The sequence below is a fragment of the Chionomys nivalis genome, chromosome 11, assembly GCF_950005125.1.
Source record: "Chionomys nivalis chromosome 11, mChiNiv1.1, whole genome shotgun sequence".
In the NCBI taxonomy this organism is placed as follows: domain Eukaryota; kingdom Metazoa; phylum Chordata; class Mammalia; order Rodentia; family Cricetidae; genus Chionomys; species Chionomys nivalis.
Window position 1 is genome coordinate 16,655,131 of NC_080096.1, and position 18,226 is coordinate 16,673,356.

The 18,226-nt window shown below is 51.6% G+C and overlaps 2 protein-coding genes across 2 annotated transcripts; both read left to right on the plus strand.

Annotated features, from left to right (window-relative positions):
* Positions 1-645: 645 nt before the first annotated feature.
* Positions 646-10,720, plus strand: Pithd1 (PITH domain containing 1). The gene is made up of 6 exons (XM_057785052.1): positions 646-937; positions 1,426-1,469; positions 1,852-1,929; positions 7,638-7,742; positions 8,862-8,970; positions 9,824-10,720. Exons 1-6 carry the CDS (start codon positions 740-742, stop codon positions 9,923-9,925), a joined length of 636 nt encoding a protein of 211 aa, XP_057641035.1. The 5' UTR covers positions 646-739; the 3' UTR covers positions 9,926-10,720.
* Positions 10,721-13,898: 3,178 nt separating this feature from the next.
* Positions 13,899-18,196, plus strand: Lypla2 (lysophospholipase 2). The gene is made up of 10 exons (XM_057784254.1): positions 13,899-14,022; positions 15,461-15,566; positions 15,788-15,819; positions 15,923-15,988; positions 16,433-16,480; positions 16,569-16,639; positions 16,762-16,835; positions 16,910-17,011; positions 17,116-17,289; positions 17,365-18,196. The coding sequence occupies exons 2-10, from the start codon at positions 15,489-15,491 to the stop codon at positions 17,413-17,415; spliced, it is 696 nt and encodes a 231-aa protein (XP_057640237.1). The 5' UTR covers positions 13,899-14,022; positions 15,461-15,488; the 3' UTR covers positions 17,416-18,196.
* Positions 18,197-18,226: the final 30 nt, after the last annotated feature.

Sequence of the window (18,226 nt, forward strand, 5' to 3'; positions counted from 1 at the left end):
GCTGGGCGCACCTTTAATCCCAACACTCAGGAGGCAGAGGCAGATGGATCTCTTGATTTTCAAGCCAGCCTGGTCTACACAGTAAGTTCCAGGCTAGCCAGAACTAGATAGTGAGACAGTGAATCTACTACCAGACATGGAGGTGCATGCCTATAATCCCTGAATTTGAGACTCGGAGGCAGGAGGATCAGGAGTTGAAGGTCATCCTCAGATATATAGATCATCTGAAGCCAGCCTGGGTTCCATGAGAACCTATCTGTAAAGAAAATCGAAGGAAAGGGGAGAGAGAAGAGAGAGAAGGGGAAGAGGTGGAGGAAAGTAGGGGTAAAAGGGGCAGCGGGGGAGAAGAGAGAGAGGAGGCCGGCTGTGCTGTCCCCTGGGCCCCGCCTTATCCACCACTCCCGAGAAAGCTAGCCGCTATGGAAGAAAGTGCACGCTTTGGCCGGGGAGAGGAGGATTCGCGTCCCTGCCACGCGGTGCTCTCCGATGCCGTGGTGTCTCCAGCCCTTCAGTTTCCACGCCTGAAAGGTGTCGCTTTTCCCCCACCGCCAGCATCAAGCTCAGCGGGCGTGCGTCCGGTGCCAAACCCTCTCGGCCCCGCCCCCTGGTCCCCACGCGCACGCGCCGCACAGGGGCGCCTTTTACGACGCTTCAGTCGCTGCGCTTGGCGGCGGGTGCGGAGCGCAGCAGGCGCCGGTCGAGCGGCGGCTCCCGGGAGTCGCAGGCGGGCGGCGTCGCCATGTCGCACGGGCACAGCCACGGCGGGGGCGGCTGTCGCTGCGCCGCCGAACGCGAGGAGCCGCCCGAGCAGCGCGGCCTGGCCTACGGGCTGTACCTGCGCATCGACCTGGAGCGGCTGCAGTGCCTGAACGAGAGCCGCGAGGGCAGCGGCCGCGGCGTCTTCAAGCCGTGGGAGGAGCGGACCGACCGCTCCAAGGTGGGCGGCCGGGGCGGGCTCGGAGCCGCGGGGCCTTGGAGGATAGACAGGCAGGGAAACAGGCCCAAAAGGAGCAAGGTGGGCGTTTCTCCTCCTTTCCAAGGCGGCGAAGGCTGCTGCCTCTCCCTCTGACCATTGGTCCAAATGGCTGTCCGACGGCATCACCTAGCCTAGGGTCGCGACCCGTGTTTCCAGCCTGGAGCCCAGGACCTCTTTGAAAGCCATTTGAAGGCTCCCCAGAAGGATACACTTAAGCACCGGTCTTTCAGTTCGCAGCCCGGGAAACCCTCAGAATCTAGTTTAGATAGAGGGTCTGTGGTGATTAGAACCCTGGCTGAGACTCATTAGAGCCTCATGCTCTTGGGTTGGGTGGTGGTGGTGGTGCAGGTCTGTGCATCGCATGCCCAGTTTGTAGAACAGGGAGGCAGGATGCCTGACGTAGTAGGCTCTCGGCAGCAATTTGTTGATTTCTCCCCCCCCCCCCCCAGTTTGTTGAAAGTGACGCGGATGAAGAGCTTCTGTTTAACATTCCGTAAGTATCTCCTCGGTCCTAGCCTCCGGCGAGGTAGGCTCTACCCAGTTGTCGCTTCAGACGGCTTCGTTCATTGGCTACGTCAAGAGTGCACATCTGTTTGCAGAAATGGGACAGATTACTTTGGTGGGTCCGAAAAAGAAAGCATCATAGCTTTTGTGTGTCTGTGTGTATGAGTAGAAGTGGATGTGTTTGTTGAATTAATGACCGAGAAGTTGAGGTAAATTTCCTAGAGTTGTGGAATGACAGAATCTTTGAAATGGCTACAAGGGACAGGTAGTTAAATTGGGCTCAGAGAGGGGAGGGTCTTGTTCACTCAGGGTCTCGCGGCTTCGTGGGATTCGATCCCAGGTAGACAACGCTCTCGTTTGCGTTCTGGCAGGTTTACGGGCAATGTCAAGCTCAAAGGCATCATCGTCATGGGAGAGGACGATGACTCACACCCCTCGGAGATGAGACTGTGAGTATCCGGGCCTAGGCCCTCGGGAACCTCCCACTTGTCTTTTCTCCGCTGCTGACATTTTATTCCAGGGATCGGGAGACGGCACAGTGGGTAAGAACGCTTGCTGCCAAGTGGGAGGCTCGGGATTCAGATCCCCAAGACCCAAGTGAAGAACTGCTGTGGCCTCCGTGCTGTGGGGAGAGCAGGATTGCAGGTCTTGCAGGGGTTCAGAGAGACCTGTCTCGGGAATAGGCCAAGAGTGCCAGGGGAGGGTCCTGAGGTCAGTCTTTGGCCTCCGTGTGCATATGCCACACACAGATAGGTTGGTCTGGCTGGGTGTGACAGTGTGCACTTGTAATCCTAGCACTGAGGAAGCTGAGGCAGGAGGATTATTGTGAGTTCAGTGGATTGATCTGGGTTCTCATTTACATTGGAATGCATGTATTGCTTCCTGAATTAGTTATATATGGAAATGTTAAATATGAGCTTTGCTTTATTTTTGAGACAAGGTCTTATGTGTTATGTAGCCCAGGCTGGCCTTCAGCTTCGAACCCCTACCTCCATCTTCCAAATTGCAGGTGTGTGCCACCATGCCCAGATGACTTTATTTTCTTTTTCTTTCCAGATGACTTTTATTTATTTATTTATTTTGGTTTTTCGAGACAGGGTTTCTCTGTGGTTTTGGAGCCTGTCCTGGAACTAGCTCTTGTAGACCAGGCTGGTCTCGAACTCACAGAGATCCGCCTGCCTCTGCCTCCCAAGTGCTGGGATTAAAGGCGTGCGCCACCACCGCCCGGCATGACTTTTATTTTTGATGCAGATTCTCACTGTGTAGCCCTGGCTGGCTGGGAACTCACAGAACTCTCTTTCTCTGCCTTCTGAGTGCCGGGATTAAAGGCACGGAACACTCTGCCTAACTGACTTTTTTTGTATTTTGTGGTTCTGGGGATGGACTACCAGGCCTTATGAGTGCTTGGTACCTGCTCTACCACTGACTCTCATCCCCAGCCCAGTGACTCTCTTAGATTAAGTATCCCTAGGGCCAGCTGCTTATCTCTTTTCCAAGTGCTGACTGTGGCGGCACTCTGACAGTTGGTGATGACTTTGCAGTTTCCTTAGTAACCTACCTGCAAGTTCCTCGGTGTTCCTTATGGCTGCTCTCGGTGACCATCTTTGCAGTGCTGTGCTGACATGCAGGTGCTCCATCTGCATCTGTTGGCCTCAGAGCAAGGTTCCATGGTCCTGGAGAGCTTGCTTTTTTTCTGGTGTCGCCTTCCTGAAAGAAGAGGAATGTTCTTTGTGATGCTGTGGAAATGTTAAATTTTCAGGATGGCTAGGAACATAGCTCAGTCAACAAACTGCCTGCCTAGCTGGCACAAGGACCTAAGTTGCATTTCTGACACCGATGTGATAGAGTGTGCTTGTAGTAATCCCCGTGCTGGGAGACAGGGGATCCTGGCGCTCATTGGCCAGCCAGCCTCACCTAATTGGCGAGCTTCTAGCTAATAAGAGAGCCTGTCTCAAATAAGGTGGGTGGCATTCCCGAGGATCACACCTAAGGTTGTCCTCTAACTGCCGCACAAGCATACAGACATAAATTCTTTCTCTGTCTCTGTCTCTCTCTCTCTCACACACACACACACACACATTAGAAGGGTGCAGAGATGGCTTAGTGATTGAGCATAATGCCTACTTTCCCAAAGGACTCGGGTTCAATTCCCAGCACCTGCTGGCTCACAACCATTTCTTAACTCCAGTTCCAGGGGATTTGACACCTTTTTATGTCCTCCGAGGGTACCAGTTATACAAGTGAGGTACATAGATGTACATGCAAGGACTCATACATAAAATAATAAAAAGAAAAAGAAGTGGCCACAGAGAGACGGTTCAGTGGTTCGGAGCACTTAATGTTCTTACAGAGGCCCCGGATCTGATTTCCAGCACTTACACCAGGTGGCTCACAGCTGCCTGTGACTCCAGTTTCAGGGATCCAACACCTTCCGATGTCCTTGATCACCTGTGTGCATGTGATACATACACATAAGCTCATGCAGGCGCACACAGATACACATAAGGAATAAACCTTCCTTGTTCTGGATTGCCTTGTCCAGCTTGAACGCAGGGGGAGGTGCTTGATATGCCATGCTTTGCTGAACCCATGGGAGGCCTGCCCTTTCTGAGCAAATGTGGGGGAGGGGTGAGAGGAGAGGAGGGAGGGGAGGCTGTGGTAGGGATGTAAAATAAGTAAATAATAAAAAAGTAATAAATCTTGATACTAGGCATAGTATCTCATACCTTTAATCCTAGCACTTGGAAGGCTAAAATAGGATTGCAGAGACTTTGAGGCCAATTGGTGCTATATAGTGAGCTCTGGGCCAGTGTGAGCTACCACATGACACCCCATTATAAAAAACAACATTTTTAAAAGTTTTTAAAAAAAATTACAAAAGCTTAATTGGGGCTAAGGTTGTAGCTCAGCGGTAGAGGACTGAGCATGTGTGAGGTCCCATGTCCAGTCCCTGCCACTCCTGGAGAGGTCTAGAGTTCCATTCCCAGTGACTACATTGGGTGGCTCGTAATCATCTGTAACTCCAGCTCCAAGGCATTAGACACCCTCTCCTGGGCTCCTTGGACACACATACCGGCATGGCATTGACAGAAATTCACACATTAATAAAAATAAATCTTTAAAAGTATATCTCTGTGTTGAATCATTTTAAGGAAACTCGATGTTTGATCTGATAACTTTTGATACTTTTGGATACTTAATTACTGGGGAGGTTGACTAGCTTCAGTCAAGCTGTTCTCTCCCTGTGCCTCTCTGGTTGAGTGTGGTCTGTGGGGCAAAGTGAGCTCATTTTCACACTGTACACTGACTAGCTGCTTCATGAATTCCGGACGCTGTTTACCTGTATGCTTTATTTTATGTGTATGTGCCTGAGTATGTAAATATGTATGTGCGCCACATGCGTGCCATCGCCTGTAGAGGTCGGGAGAGTGTCCAGGATACTCTGGAACTGGAGTTACAGGTGGTTGTGAGCCGCCATGTGGGTGCTGGGAACCAAAACTGAATGCTTAAGAATCTCTCCGACCCCATGGGTTTTTATTTGTTTATTTTTCTGAGGCATGATCTTTCTACATAACTCTGGCTGTCCTGGAACTCACTCTGTAGACCAGTCTGACCTCGAACTCACAGAGATCCGCCCGCTTCTGCCTCTGCTGGGAGGAAAGGCATGTACCATCTGGCTCCCGTTTTTTTGAGAGAAGGCCTCATAACAGTACACACTGACCTCTAACGCACTATGTAGTTGAGGCTTAAACGCCTGATCCTCCTGTTTCTGATCCCCAGGTGCTGAGATCACAGGTGTGTACTATCATGCCTGAGAAGCTTTTCTGTTCTTTTCTACAGTGTCTTTCCCCCATCATCTTACTATGTAACAGACTGGTCTGGTCTCAATGTGTCAGCCTCCCGCATGCTGGCATTGAGTCCCTATGCCTGGTGATCCATATTTGTCCTACTGTGCTGTAGGATACTAGAAGGTATTCCTTCTACCTAGCTGCATCCTGAACTAGTTAACCAGTCTTTCTCCGTGCTCACACCCCCGCTCAGGCTCCAGTAATCTCTTCTCTATCCTTGTTTCCCTGAGGTCAGCCTGTCTTGCTTCTAGGTATGTGAGAGAGCGTGCGGCATTTGTCGTTCTGTGTTAAGCTCATTTCACGTAACATCCTCTAAGCGTGTCTACACTGCATCAAATGATGGATTTTATTCTTTTCATAACTGAATAGCATCCGTGCTTACGTCACGTTTCCTCTGTTCATTCATCTGTTGATAGGACTGAGGTTGAGTCTTTGTCTTGGCCATTGAGTTGGCATTGGATAGTGCCGTGATAAGCAGCAGATGGCAGTAGGAGTGCAGACGGCTCTCCCGTACTCACTGTCTTTCCTTTGGATATTTGCTCAGTAAGGGAATTCTTAGCTCATATGGTATTTCTATTTCCCTTTTGTTTTGTTTTCTTGTTTGTTTTTTTAAGGATTTCCCATAATCTCACCCTAGCTTACATTTCTATATGCAGTGTTTGTGTGTTCCCCTTTCCCTGCTTCCTCGCCAATGTTTATTTTTATTTATTTATTTATTATTTTTTTTTTTTTTGGTTTTTCGAGATAGGGTTTCTCTGTGGTTTTGGAGCCTAACCTGGAACTAGCTCTTGTAGACCAGGCTGGTCTCGAACTCACAGAGATCTACCAGCCTCTGCCTCCCAAGTGCTGGGATTAAAGGCGTGCGCCACCACCGCCCGGCGCCAATGTTTATTTCTTGTTCTTTGGTGGTAGCCTTTGTGAGCGGGTAAGATGATAGCCAATTTGCATATCCTTGGTTAGTGATGGAATATTTCATATTCTTATTGGCTTCTTGAATATTTCCATCTTGTGGTTTTGAGACAGGGGCTGACCTCAAACTCGGGATCTTCCTGGCTCTGCCTCCAGTGCCGGGATTACAGAGTGTCATGGCGCCCAGGTGTATCTCTTGAGACCGCCTTTTCAGCTCCTTTGTTCTCTAATCAGAGTATCTGCTCTCCTGTGGCTGACTTGAGTTCCCCCATGTGTAGTTTGGAGCAGCTTGCATGTAGTTTCTGTCATTCTGTAGGATGAACCCGTGGGTTTTTAACTGCAGTACCGCACTGCCTCATAAAGCGGCTCATGAACACTCACTGTTATTACCCTGCTGGGGCTCATTCTTGGGAACACTTTGAAGCAAACACTTGCTTTCTTAAGTGACACACATTCTGCTGCAGTGAAATTATAGCCCCTCCTTTGTGGGTGTGTTAGTAAAATACCTGGAGGGACATTCAGCTGAGTGCTTCAGAATTTGTTAGGTGTCTTTTTTGTTTTTAAATATTTTCTTTAATTTACTGGCAGTTTAACTTCCCAAAGCCTTTTATGAGTTTGTTGTCTTTTGTGTACTCTTTTTGAAGTTGAAATCCCTCATTGTATTTTAAGAAAAATTGCTGGATATGTTGGCACAAGACCTTTAATCTCTTAATTTCAGTGCTTGGGAGGCAGAGGCAGGTAGATCCAGCCTGGTCTACCTAGCAAGTTCCAGGACAGCCAGGAGACCTTGTCCCAGGGGGGAAAAAAAAAAAAAACAGGAAAAGAAATATGATATGATGGTGTTCAGGTGGTTTTTGAACACGAAACCCGCTTGAGTGTTGGGCCACCTGATCTTAACTGTGTGTAATGTTTCTGCTGAAGTGTGCGCTTTCCCATGAGTAAGCTGTCTTCACAGTTCAGCGTGGGCTGGATGTGCTGAATCGGCTCTTCTCCGTGCAGTTCCTGTATGTGACCCAGCTGAGCGCTCTTGGGATCTCAAGCCCTCAATGGTGCCACTGGATTGCGTGTGGTTCCTAGCTCTCTACTTGCTGTTTTGTTCTCCCTCTCCTCTCTCTCCTTTCTTTCAAGGTGGGATCTTGCTGTTTGCCTGCAGTGGCCCCGAGTGAACTCTGATTAAGAAGTCCTCTTGCTTTGGGCTCCCTGATAGTCAGGGCTGCAGGCTTGCACTACCCCTTCCAGCTTTGTTGTTGGCCTAGGGATGTTTGTATGTAAATGCCAGTAAAATGCCATTTTGATCTCCTTTTGACAGAACTGGGGCTAGTTGGGCAGTCAGTAGGGAGTTATAAAACACTGAGAGATAATGCCCATTCCTTGACTTTTCTTCCCTTTTTCCCCCTCAGGTACAAGAACATTCCCCAGATGTCCTTTGATGACACAGAGAGGGAGCCTGATCAGACCTTCAGTCTGAACCGAGATACTGCAGGAGAATTAGAGTATGCTACAAAGTAAGCGTGCGACCGTCCTCCACTCTGTCTCTTCTTCCTTTCATTGTGGAGAAGGGTCTTGATATATGCCCAGGCTGGCCTTGAACCTCAGTCCTTCTGTATATCTGTCTCCCCAGAGTGACTGCTGCTTGCCCTGGCTATGCCATGGCTTGTCCTTGACTTGCAGCAAGCATGCAGCCTGTGAGCTTGCTTCTTTCTTTGGCCAGTGTCCTGCTCTGTGAGCAGTGGAATCGAGTTACAACAGCAGAGGAAGCTTGATCCTTGGCATGGCCAGCTTTTGGCAGAGATCAGTGCACATCACAGACTTGTTAACTTGGAAGCACTGGACAGTATCGGCTGAGCAGCTAGTATGGATTAGCAAAGGTGTTTGCAGAATTCATCTGCAAAGTGGGCTTGTGGCAGACTTGTTACCTGTGCCCGCCTGCTCGCTTGCTCGCTCGCGCTCTCTCTCCTCCCCCCCTTTTTTTTGAGATAATGTTTTTCTAGCTGTCCTGGAACTCACTTTGTAGATCAGAGTGGCCTCAAACCCACAGAGATTCACCTGTCCTGCCTCCTGAGTACTGGGATTAAAGGCGTGCATCACCACCACCTGGCCCCACCTGGTTTCTTTAGTGTTCTCCAAAGGGTGAAGTCGACTTGATAAACATGGCTTAGAACCCTGGATGGTCACACATCATTCCTATTTCTTGAAGTTAGGAGCATTATATATTCTTTTTTGCTTTTTCTTTCTTTTTTTTCTTTTTCCTTTCTTTCTTTCTTTCTTTTCTTTTTTTTTTTAAGACAGTTTTTCCACATATCCCTCACTGGGCTGGAATTAACATGCCGACCAGACTGACCTTAAACTTGTGGTAATCCTCCTCCCTCTGCCTTCCGGGTGTGGTGATGACATATGCCACTATGACAGGTGTGGTTTTTATTCATTTTTCTGTCCTTGCCTTAGACAGGGTCTGGCAGATGCTTAGTAAGTGTTCACTGCTCCTAAGGAAACCGGGGTGAAGGACCAGGTGTCCTCTGATACTTGGCTGCAAGTTGGGGCTGAAGTGTCGTCTCCCCTGGTGGAAGGATGCATGCCGCATGGTCAACTGTGTCTTCTCTCCTTCTTTCTTTTCTACCCTCCAGGATTTCCCGGTTTTCAAATGTCTATCATCTCTCTATTCATATTTCGAAAAACTTTGGAGCAGATACCACGAAGATCTTCTATATTGGCCTGAGAGGAGAGTGGACTGAGGTAAGAGACTGGTAATGTGTGTGCACACTCTGGGGCAGGAGCTCCAGGAGAAGAGCAAGTGAGGTATTGGCTGCTCCATCCGCTTATAATTTTTCTTTCTTTTTTGTTTGCTGTTTTGAGACAAGCTCTCACATTTAATTCTAGCTAGCCTAGAACTCATGTAGCCCAGGCTTGCCTGGGTCTCACAGAGATTCACCTGCCTCTGCTTCCTGAGTGCTGGCTTCTTAATTTTTCTTGATTTCATCATAACTTTCTTCATTGGATAAACTTGAAGTTTTTTGCTTTTCTAATTCATGTATTTTATTTTCTGAATATATTTATGTGTATATAGGTATGGGTAGCTTACAGGGCAACTTGTGGGAATCATTTCTCTCCTTCCACCATCTTGGTGTCACATGTATAATTTAGGTCATCAGCCTTGGCAGCGTCACCCTTACCTGCAGGGCTATCTTGCTGGCTCTGCTATAGGTACTATTAAGGGAATGGAAATGATAGAATTTCTATCAGTTTAGTTTTGAAGTTTCAGATTTTCATGAATATTTTTGATACAGCGTGTGGGTGTAGTTCAGTGACAGCTTGCTTAGCATGCAGAAGGCATGGGTTCCAGTCCATCACACATCCTTGGCTGTCTCTTGTTCTGGGCACCAGAGATAAGTTCCTTAGACAAGTTCCTGTTCTCACCTGGGTTTTCTTGGCTGCTGGGAATCTTGGTAGTGGATTGTGGTCTTTGTTGGCTTCTCAAGGTTAAAGTGTCAGCGGAGGGGAGCTTCAGAGAGGACATGTGGTGGGGAGGAGCTTTGGGAAAGGAGGGCTCCCTGGCAGCCACTGACCTCACTGTTACCTTTGCCTGTAGCTTCGCCGGCATGAGGTGACCATCTGCAATTATGAAGCGTCAGCTAACCCAGCAGACCACCGGGTCCATCAGGTCACCCCACAGACACACTTCATTTCTTAAGGGCGGGTCCAGGCTCCCTCAGATGCACTGTGAGTGAAGATGTACGACCACCTGCGGGGAAGGACTGAGGAGGCTCCAGCAAGAGCTGCCTGCCACAGCCTCGGCCAAGCTCTGTCTTGGGGTTTCTGCAGGAACCTGGCCTGTGGAAAGGGCCTCACCACCAGGAGCAGTGTGGGTGCCAAGGGCAGTGTTCTCTAAGGCACTACAGAAACGGGCTTAGGCTGGGTGCTATCTGGCAGTCCTGAATAACGTTTGCTTTTCCAGTCAGTGTGGCCATGGGATCCCAAGTGTCTTGTTGCTTGTGACAGGTTTTTTGTGTGATTTGTCTGTTTTAAAAAAGAAGCTTCCTGGGCCGCAGGAATCCTTCTGAAACCGAAGTTTTGTTTTTGTGTTAGCCCTCAGGAAGATCTCCAGCTAGAAACACACGTCCCTGCTCGCTCCTCCTCCCTGTCATTGCTCAGCATTTGTGTCAGGGTGCCCAGCTGGTGTCATGTGTCATGCACGAGTGTCCCATGATGGTGGTTGGAAAGGAAGGCGTCTCTTGGTAAATGACTGCTTGGGGGAGGTCTCTTCCAAGCAGGTGGGAGAGCATGGCATCGTTTCTGTGTGGGCGGCCTGGATGCGGTGAGACCGAAACTTACTAGAGATCACCCTCGGGACTCCTTGGTGTTTACTTGCTTCTGCCTCGTGTTATAAACTCAGTGCTCGAATCTGGAGACCCTGGTTCTTCTGTTCATGGCTTCTATTCACTGTGACTAATAAGCTTCTTAATAAATCCTTGCCAGACTTACAGTTTGTCCTGTCTTCTGTGCTCTTAGTACTGGGAAACTCACAAGCAGATAAAACACCCATGCACATAAAATCATCTTGGATACAGGAGAGATTCTGGAGGCATCAGACGAAGTGAGGATGAGGCTAAGAACAGTTCCTGATGGTGAGCATCTGAGTGTCAGAAAACATTGAGACCTGGTTTTCCTCTAAATAGCAAGAGTTGGTAAGGGAATTCCAGGACGGCTCATGCTAGTCGAGGAGGATGTGCAGTTCTTGGTACAAGGTCTGCCAGTTGAAGCCTTGGTGAGAATCAAAGTTCTTCCAGAGCATGAAGGTTGTCTTCAGCCGCAGCCTGCTTTGTCGGGGGCATTCTGAAGACAAGCAGAGGGCTAGCGGGTGTGGGTTTAGTTCAGCAGGACCCTTGCCTGGCATGTGCAGGGCCCTGGGTTTGGCTCCTAGCACCAAGATAAAGGCTACTTAAAAATTTGGATTAAGTGAAAATAGAAAGTTAAAAACCTCCAAACAGGACCATGCAGAAGGTAAGAGTATTTGCTACTTAAGTCTGACAACCCTAATTGGGATCCCCAGGACCCAATTGAGAAGCCCGAAGCCATGGCACATGTCTGTAATCCCAGTGAGATGGGCAGAAATGGGAGATTCCCAGGAAGTGCTCAGGCCAGCTTGAGTGCGGTATCCAACACTGCAACCGAGCAGACTGCCTCAAACAGGAGGTTTGCTGGGTATGATGGTCCATGCCTTCCATCCCAGTCCTTGGGAAGCAGAGGCAGGCACGTCTGTCTGCTTTACATAGCCAGGTCTGAAAACTGATAGCTGAACTTGGTCTCTGATGTGAACAAACAAGGACACACATGCACACAAAACACCCAGCGCCTCAAACACCAGCCCGTTTGTTCCCCTAATATGGGCTCACATGGAGCTCCTGGACCTGGGCCTGTAGATTTAAAGCGTCCCTTGCCAAAGTGCCATGTGGCCCATGTGATGAGCCTACAGGAGGAGCTGCATTTCACCCACAAACCAGCCCAGCAGGATTCTAGGATTCTGCAGTCAGGGGACCACCCCTAACCCATTGTTTTCTTCTACCTTTTTTTGTTTGTTTTTCGATACAGGGTTTCTCTGTATAAGCTCTGGCTGTCCTGGAACTCGCTCTGTACACCAGGCTGGCCTTGAACTCACAGCGATCCACCTGCCTCTGCCTCCCAAGTGCTGGGATTGCAGGTGTCTGCCACCACTGCCTAGCTGTTTTCTTCTTTTATCCCCTTTCTTTTGTGACATCCACTCCCAGGTCTTTGGCTTGCTGTGGTCTCTTGATCCTGGTATCCCAAGTTCCAATTATGTGACCTTTTGACTTAAATACGAGAACAAATTGCTTCTTGGCCTCGAGGGAAGTGTTTTGAGCTTCCAAGCTTGAATTGCTTTGGATTCATAGAAAAAGACTATAGAGTTGGTTAAACTGGGAAAAGGAGGCCTCAGTTGCTGAGGGACCCCTATGAATCATTTCCTGTTTGCGGATCCCTACTGGCTCTCTCAGGGATTCAGTCCTTCAGTTCTGCTTGTCTCAGCCTGGACTCCAAGCCCAATTTCCACTTCAGCAGTGTGACTCAGTGGTGACCAAATGAAGTCCTTTGGTTCGCAGCTCCCAGCTGGTGGCATTTGGCACAACCTGCAAGGCATCAAGTCGGCAAGGACAGTGTCAAGTCAACACCACCTGGGCTGGTCCGTATCCTGATATGGCCTACATACTTTCCCAGGGTCCTTCTTCAAATGGTTAAGGCCTCCTACTGTGATCTTCCAGTGTTCAAAGCAAGTTTACATGGCCTCATTGGAGCTTAACAGCAAAGTGACGAAACAGCAGGTGGTTATTATCATTTTATAGCCGAGGAAGCCGGTCAGGAAAGGCAGATTACAGTGTAATCTTGACGTTGCTATTCATTTCCTCACCTTTAAAGATAAGCGTGGAGGGCTGGTGATCTCCGGTCTTTCCAGGTCACGGTGTAGGACCGCATCCATGATCCTGTGAAACTGGAATAGGGCTTGAGAAAGATCTAAAGTATACAAGGTGTGTAGTTAAAGGCATTCAATCCCAGCACTCAGGAGGCAGAGGCAGGTAGATCGCTGTGAGTTCAAGGCCAGCCTGGTGTACAGAGCAAGTTCCAGGACAGGCAGGACTGTTACACAGAAAAACCCTGTCTGCAAAAATCAAAAACAAACAAACAAAAGCATTCACAAGTTTTGTGAGGGAAGCCAAACTCTGAGATGTAAAAGTGTTCCACTACAGTGAGCATTTCACATACACACACAATGCTGTGCGCTGGAGATGTATCTTAACCCAGGCGGTGGTGGCGCACCGCCTTTAATCCCAGCACTAGGGAGGCAGAGGCAGGCAGATCTCTGTGAGTTCGAGACCAGCCTAGTCTAGTTCCAGGACAGGCTCCAAAGCCACAGAGAAACCCTGTCTCGAAAAACCAAGAAAAAAAAAAAACAAAACCAAATAACCCGGGCGGTGGTGGTGCACACGCCTTTAATCCCAGCACTAGGACTAGGGAGGCAGAGGGAGGCAGATCTCTGTGAGTTCGAGGCCAGCCTGGTCTGGTCTACAAGAGCTAGTTCCAGGGCAGGCTCTAAAAAAACTACAGCAAGGGCTGGAGAGATGGCTCAGAGGTTAAGAGCACTGGCTGTTCTTCCAGAGGTCCTGAGTTCAATTCCCAGCAACCACATGGTGGCTCACAACCATCTATAATGAGATCTGGCGCCCTCCTCTGGCATGCGGACATATATGGAGGCAGAATGTTGTATACATAATAAATAAATAAATCTTTAAAAAAAAAACTACAGCAAAACCCTGTCTCGAAAACAAAAAGAAAAAAATAAAATAAAACAAAATATTGGTTAATACCCAAGACCACACACACCTGGAAGTGTGCCCTGCCCTATAGGGATGGGAAGACGCCCAACTTTATGATAAAGAATACTGTGAAGACTGTCTCTCCTCCAGGACGCAGATCGATCAGGAGCGCTGGGCTGGCAGAGCGTCTGGGAATCCCCTGTCGTGTCCAGACGCTGCAGGCGGCAGCGTCGCATCACAGGGAGTGGTCCCACTGTGGGCAACATGGCAGCTCCTAGCCAGGAAACCCGGACCCGCTTCCGGGTTCCGTACCACTGGCCAGGCTACTTCCGGCAGCGCGATGGCTGGGTTCCCGGGACTCGAACGGAAGTTCCGGCGGGGGCGGCCGAGGGGGACTAGTGTGTGTCTGTGCGGGAGAAAGGGGAGACTCGCCCGACCGGTCTCGGAAGCCCCAGGGAGTGAGGTACCCAGCTCGGCGTGCGGCGAGGCTGCGAGGGTCCCGGGGCGGCGGCGGGGAGCGGCCGGAGGGCGCTGTCCAGTCCTGGGACGGCGGGGCCAGGGGCTGCGCGCGTGGCGGGAGAGCGGCTGCGCGCTGGGCATTGGGAGACCCCATTGTGGGGCGGAGGCTCCCCCGGGTCAGTGCCCCTTTGTGGGCGGGTGCGAGCCCTGGGGGCAGGGTAGCAAATGCCACTGTAGGGATGTGATGACCCCGGGTCAGAACCCAAGTTCCCACTGTGGAGAATGGGAGACGCCGGGTCATCCCATCTCACCCTTTGGAGAGTGGGAGCCGGGTGTAGGTGGGAGTTCCCAGAGCGGAGGAGGAAGGGGATTCTAGCTTAAGGCGGCAGGTGCATCCTTCCTGTGTGGGAAGAGGATCCTCAGGGTCAGATGCTGTGTGATGCTGTGTGATGCCCCTTGAAGAGGGGCAGTCGGGGTCAGAGCTGGAAGGTGGGAGCCTGCAGGAGGGCGGGGCGCCCTTAAGAAGACACTTAAGAGGCAGGTAGCCGAAGCTTCCGGAGTTTGGAGGATGCTAAGGATGGGGAGGGGCCAGCCAGCTTGATATTCTTTTGTGTTGGGAGTCGCAACACCTGTTCATTTGGAGACCCATTTGGAGTCAGTGGCAGCAGCAACAGCAGGTAGCCCCGTGGAGCTGGGAAGGTCTGGAGCACAGTTTGTCGTGGAAGATGGCAGAAGGGAGTTGTTAGGCTCTCCTGGGACCTGGGTGGCTTCCAGAGGCCCTAGGAATTTCTTACTGAGCCAGAAACTGCTGTGAAGACTGGATAGGGTGGGTGGGACTGAGTCTGTTTTCCTGGCATTTTCTTTCCTTCGTCTCTTCTAGGGCCAGGACTCAGGGAAAGAGGGGCTCCAGGGTTCCAGGAAGGGATACCTGGGACTTTGGAAGGATGCCACTGGCACTCAGAGGCTTATGGGGAAAAGCTGCAGGAAATGCCCTGCCTTTCCTTGTCCCCACTTCCAACCCCTGTGCCTGTCCATCTGTGCCACGCTTGAGCTCTGGGGTTGGGTCAGAACCAGGAATGTGAGTTCTAGACCATGAGGATGGCTGTCCATGCTTCTCAACTTTGGGATGAGGCCAACTTTCTTTCTTGATTTTTCAAGACAGGGTTTCTCTGTGTAGCCTTTGCTGTCCTGGAACTAACTCTATAGACCAGACTGGCCTCCAACTCAGAGATCCGCCTGCCTCTGCCTCCTGAGTGCTGGGTTAAAGGCGTGTGCCACCGACACATGGCAAAGGCCAATTTTCTATCCCTCTGCCCCAGACTTCTTTTTGCTGGTATTTTCTCTCAGCTCAGAATCCAACCCTGGTGATGTGTGGCCTGGGGGGCGGGGGGGGTGGCTTCTTCTTTGGCTTGACTTTTAATCTACCGCCTTCCCTTGCGTAGGCCCAGCCTGCAGGGAGCCCTGCAGTGTATGTGTGGTAACACCATGTCTGTGCCCCTGCTCACCGACGCTGCCACTGTGTCTGGAGCTGAGCGGGAAACGGCCGCGGTAAGGACCCTGGGCCAGACTTGTGTGTGGCAACTGGCTGTAGGCAGTGTGGGAAACATGGAGGTGGCAGTATGAGGAGGGACTAGCCTGAAGCTAGGAGGGGGTTAATAATCTGTTGGCTCCCACCTTGGTCTCCCCAGGTCTGGGGAGCTGGGGGGGGCGCTGGAGTTGGAGGGTCTAAACGGGGACCTTTCAATCCCATTTTTTTACCTTTTTCCCAGGTTATTTTTTTACATGGACTTGGAGACACGGGGTGAGTGGGCTGAGGGGTGGGGTGCTCCTTCATCAGGTGGGGCTGGAGGGCCATTGTCCCTCTCGATCCTTCCTTTACCGGAGCCTCTTCCCCCCTCCCACAGGCACAGCTGGGCTGACGCCCTCTCTACCATCCGGCTCCCTCATGTCAAGTACATCTGTCCCCATGCGTGAGTGTCACCCCAACCGGAGAGGGGCTAAGGGGTGGGGTGTCCTCTAGCCCTAGGCCTGGCTCTTTTCATCAGCTGCCTCCTGGGGCTTGGGCTTAAAGCAGTCAGGCCTTGTTCAGTTTTATCTCCGTAGAGCCTTAGGAGTGGGCTCCAGTTTCTGCCTTCACCCCCAAGGCTTCCTAGACCCAAGACCTCCTAAACCGAGCCTTTTCCAAGTACTCACCCTCTGAGCTGGACCCCATCACCGGGCATTAGTCTCTGCTTCTCCATCCTTATCGCTGATGCCCCAACCACAGGCTCCAGCCCCACGTGGCAGGTTGCCGGGCAACACTTGAAACACAGGCTCTGCCTGCTGGGAGGGGCCCCCAAGGGCAGTTGTGCCCATGCCCAGGCTCTCTACCGATGCTTTGTCCCTCCTGAGACCTCTTGGCCACCCCTCCGCAGGCCCAGGATCCCTGTGACACTCAACATGAAGATGGTGATGCCGTCCTGGTGAGTGTGGAGCAGGAAAGAGATGGCAGCTGAGGTTGCTGCAGGGGCTGGCCAGCTCTTCCAAAAACTGCCGCCTCTGCTTGCCCAGGTTTGACCTGATGGGGCTGAGTCCAGATGCCCCAGAGGACGAAGTTGGTATCAAGAAGGCAGCAGAAAACAGTAAGGCCCCAGCCCCCCTTACGTCCCCCCCACTCTCCCTTCCTGAAGCACTGGGCAGTGCCTGCTTGCTCACTTTAAGCCAGCAGCTTCCTCCACCCAGTCTTGCCCTTCCCACCCCCCAGTCAAAGCTTTGATTGAACATGAGATGAAGAACGGGATCCCTGCCAATCGAATCGTCCTGGGTGGCTTTTCGCAGGTGAGGCTGTTGTAAGGGGGAGGGGCTGGGTGTATACGCTGTTCCCTCCTGACCCGCCATTCTTTTCTCCCCAGGGCGGGGCCCTGTCCCTCTATACAGCCCTTACCTGCCCTCACCCTCTGGCTGGCATTGTGGCATTGAGCTGTTGGCTGCCTCTGCATCGGAACTTTCCCCAAGTGAGTATCCGTGTCAGCCCCTCCCCTCCCGAGGGTCCCTGTGGCCTGGGCGCTGTGCTGTGCACAGCACTGACCTTGACTTGGAAATTCTTTCTGGCCCACAGGCAGCCAATGGCAGTGCCAAGGACCTGGCCATCCTCCAATGCCATGGGGAGCTGGATCCCATGGTACCTGTTCGGTTTGGGGCCCTGACAGCTGAGAAACTCCGGTCTGTCGTCACACCTGCCAGGGTCCAGTTCAAGACATACCCAGGTGTCATGCACAACTCCTGTCCTCAGGTCAGTGGGGATGACCTACTCCCATGCTCTCCCTCCTCCCTCCGGCAAGGAGCTTACAATCTCCCCTCATCCCAGGAGATGGCGGCTGTAAAGGAATTTCTGGAGAAGCTTCTGCCTCCAGTCTAACGAGTTGCTGGCTCCCATTGCGGTCCCCCAGCTCACCAGGGACCCCGCAAACAAGCAGCGCACCATCTTGGATCTGAGCCGGTCGAGCCCCTGTCCTTTCTCTTCCCACCCTGTCCTCTTCCCACAGGCCTCTGGGGCAGGTGGCCAAGGCTGGCCAGGCCTTCCTGCTGGCCTTGGCCATCTGGAAGTCAGCAGCAGGGGTGGGCTGCTTTCTTCCCCACTTCCCCAGAGGTGGGCCCCAGCAGCAGTATTGGAGGGGCTGTAGGCAGCGGGAGAAAGGGGGCCAGCTGCTGACCCACTCACTCAGGACCTCACTCAGCCCCGCTTTGGGCCCCCTCCTGCGACCTCAGGGTTTGGCCCATGGGGCCCTTATGGGCCCCCCGCCCCAGTGATTCTGCCCGGATAATCGTCTCTCCTGCCTCACTGCAGCTGCTTCTGTCACGAATGTGTCCATGGCCCGGGGCCCTTGCTACTGTGGGCTGCCTGCTTCTGGGCAGGCCAGTCAGTGAGGAGGTAGAGTCCCTCAGGGCCTCCCCTCAGCCCCTCCACAAGGGGGGGTGGGCCCTGCCTCCCCATGGCCCTTCCTTGCAGGCCTGGAGCCTACAGGGCTGGATCGAGGTTCAAGGGCCCCCTGCCCTCTGCTGTCTCACCCCCACTATGTCCCCACTCTAGGGCCAGGGAGGTGTTGGGGGAGTTGTGTCTTGTCTTCTGTCTCCATGTGGTTTTGGGTGTTTTTCTTGTTTTGTCCTGGATTCCGATAAAATTAAAGAAATTGCTTCAACTCTCAGGCCTGCCTGATGTGGTGTGGGGT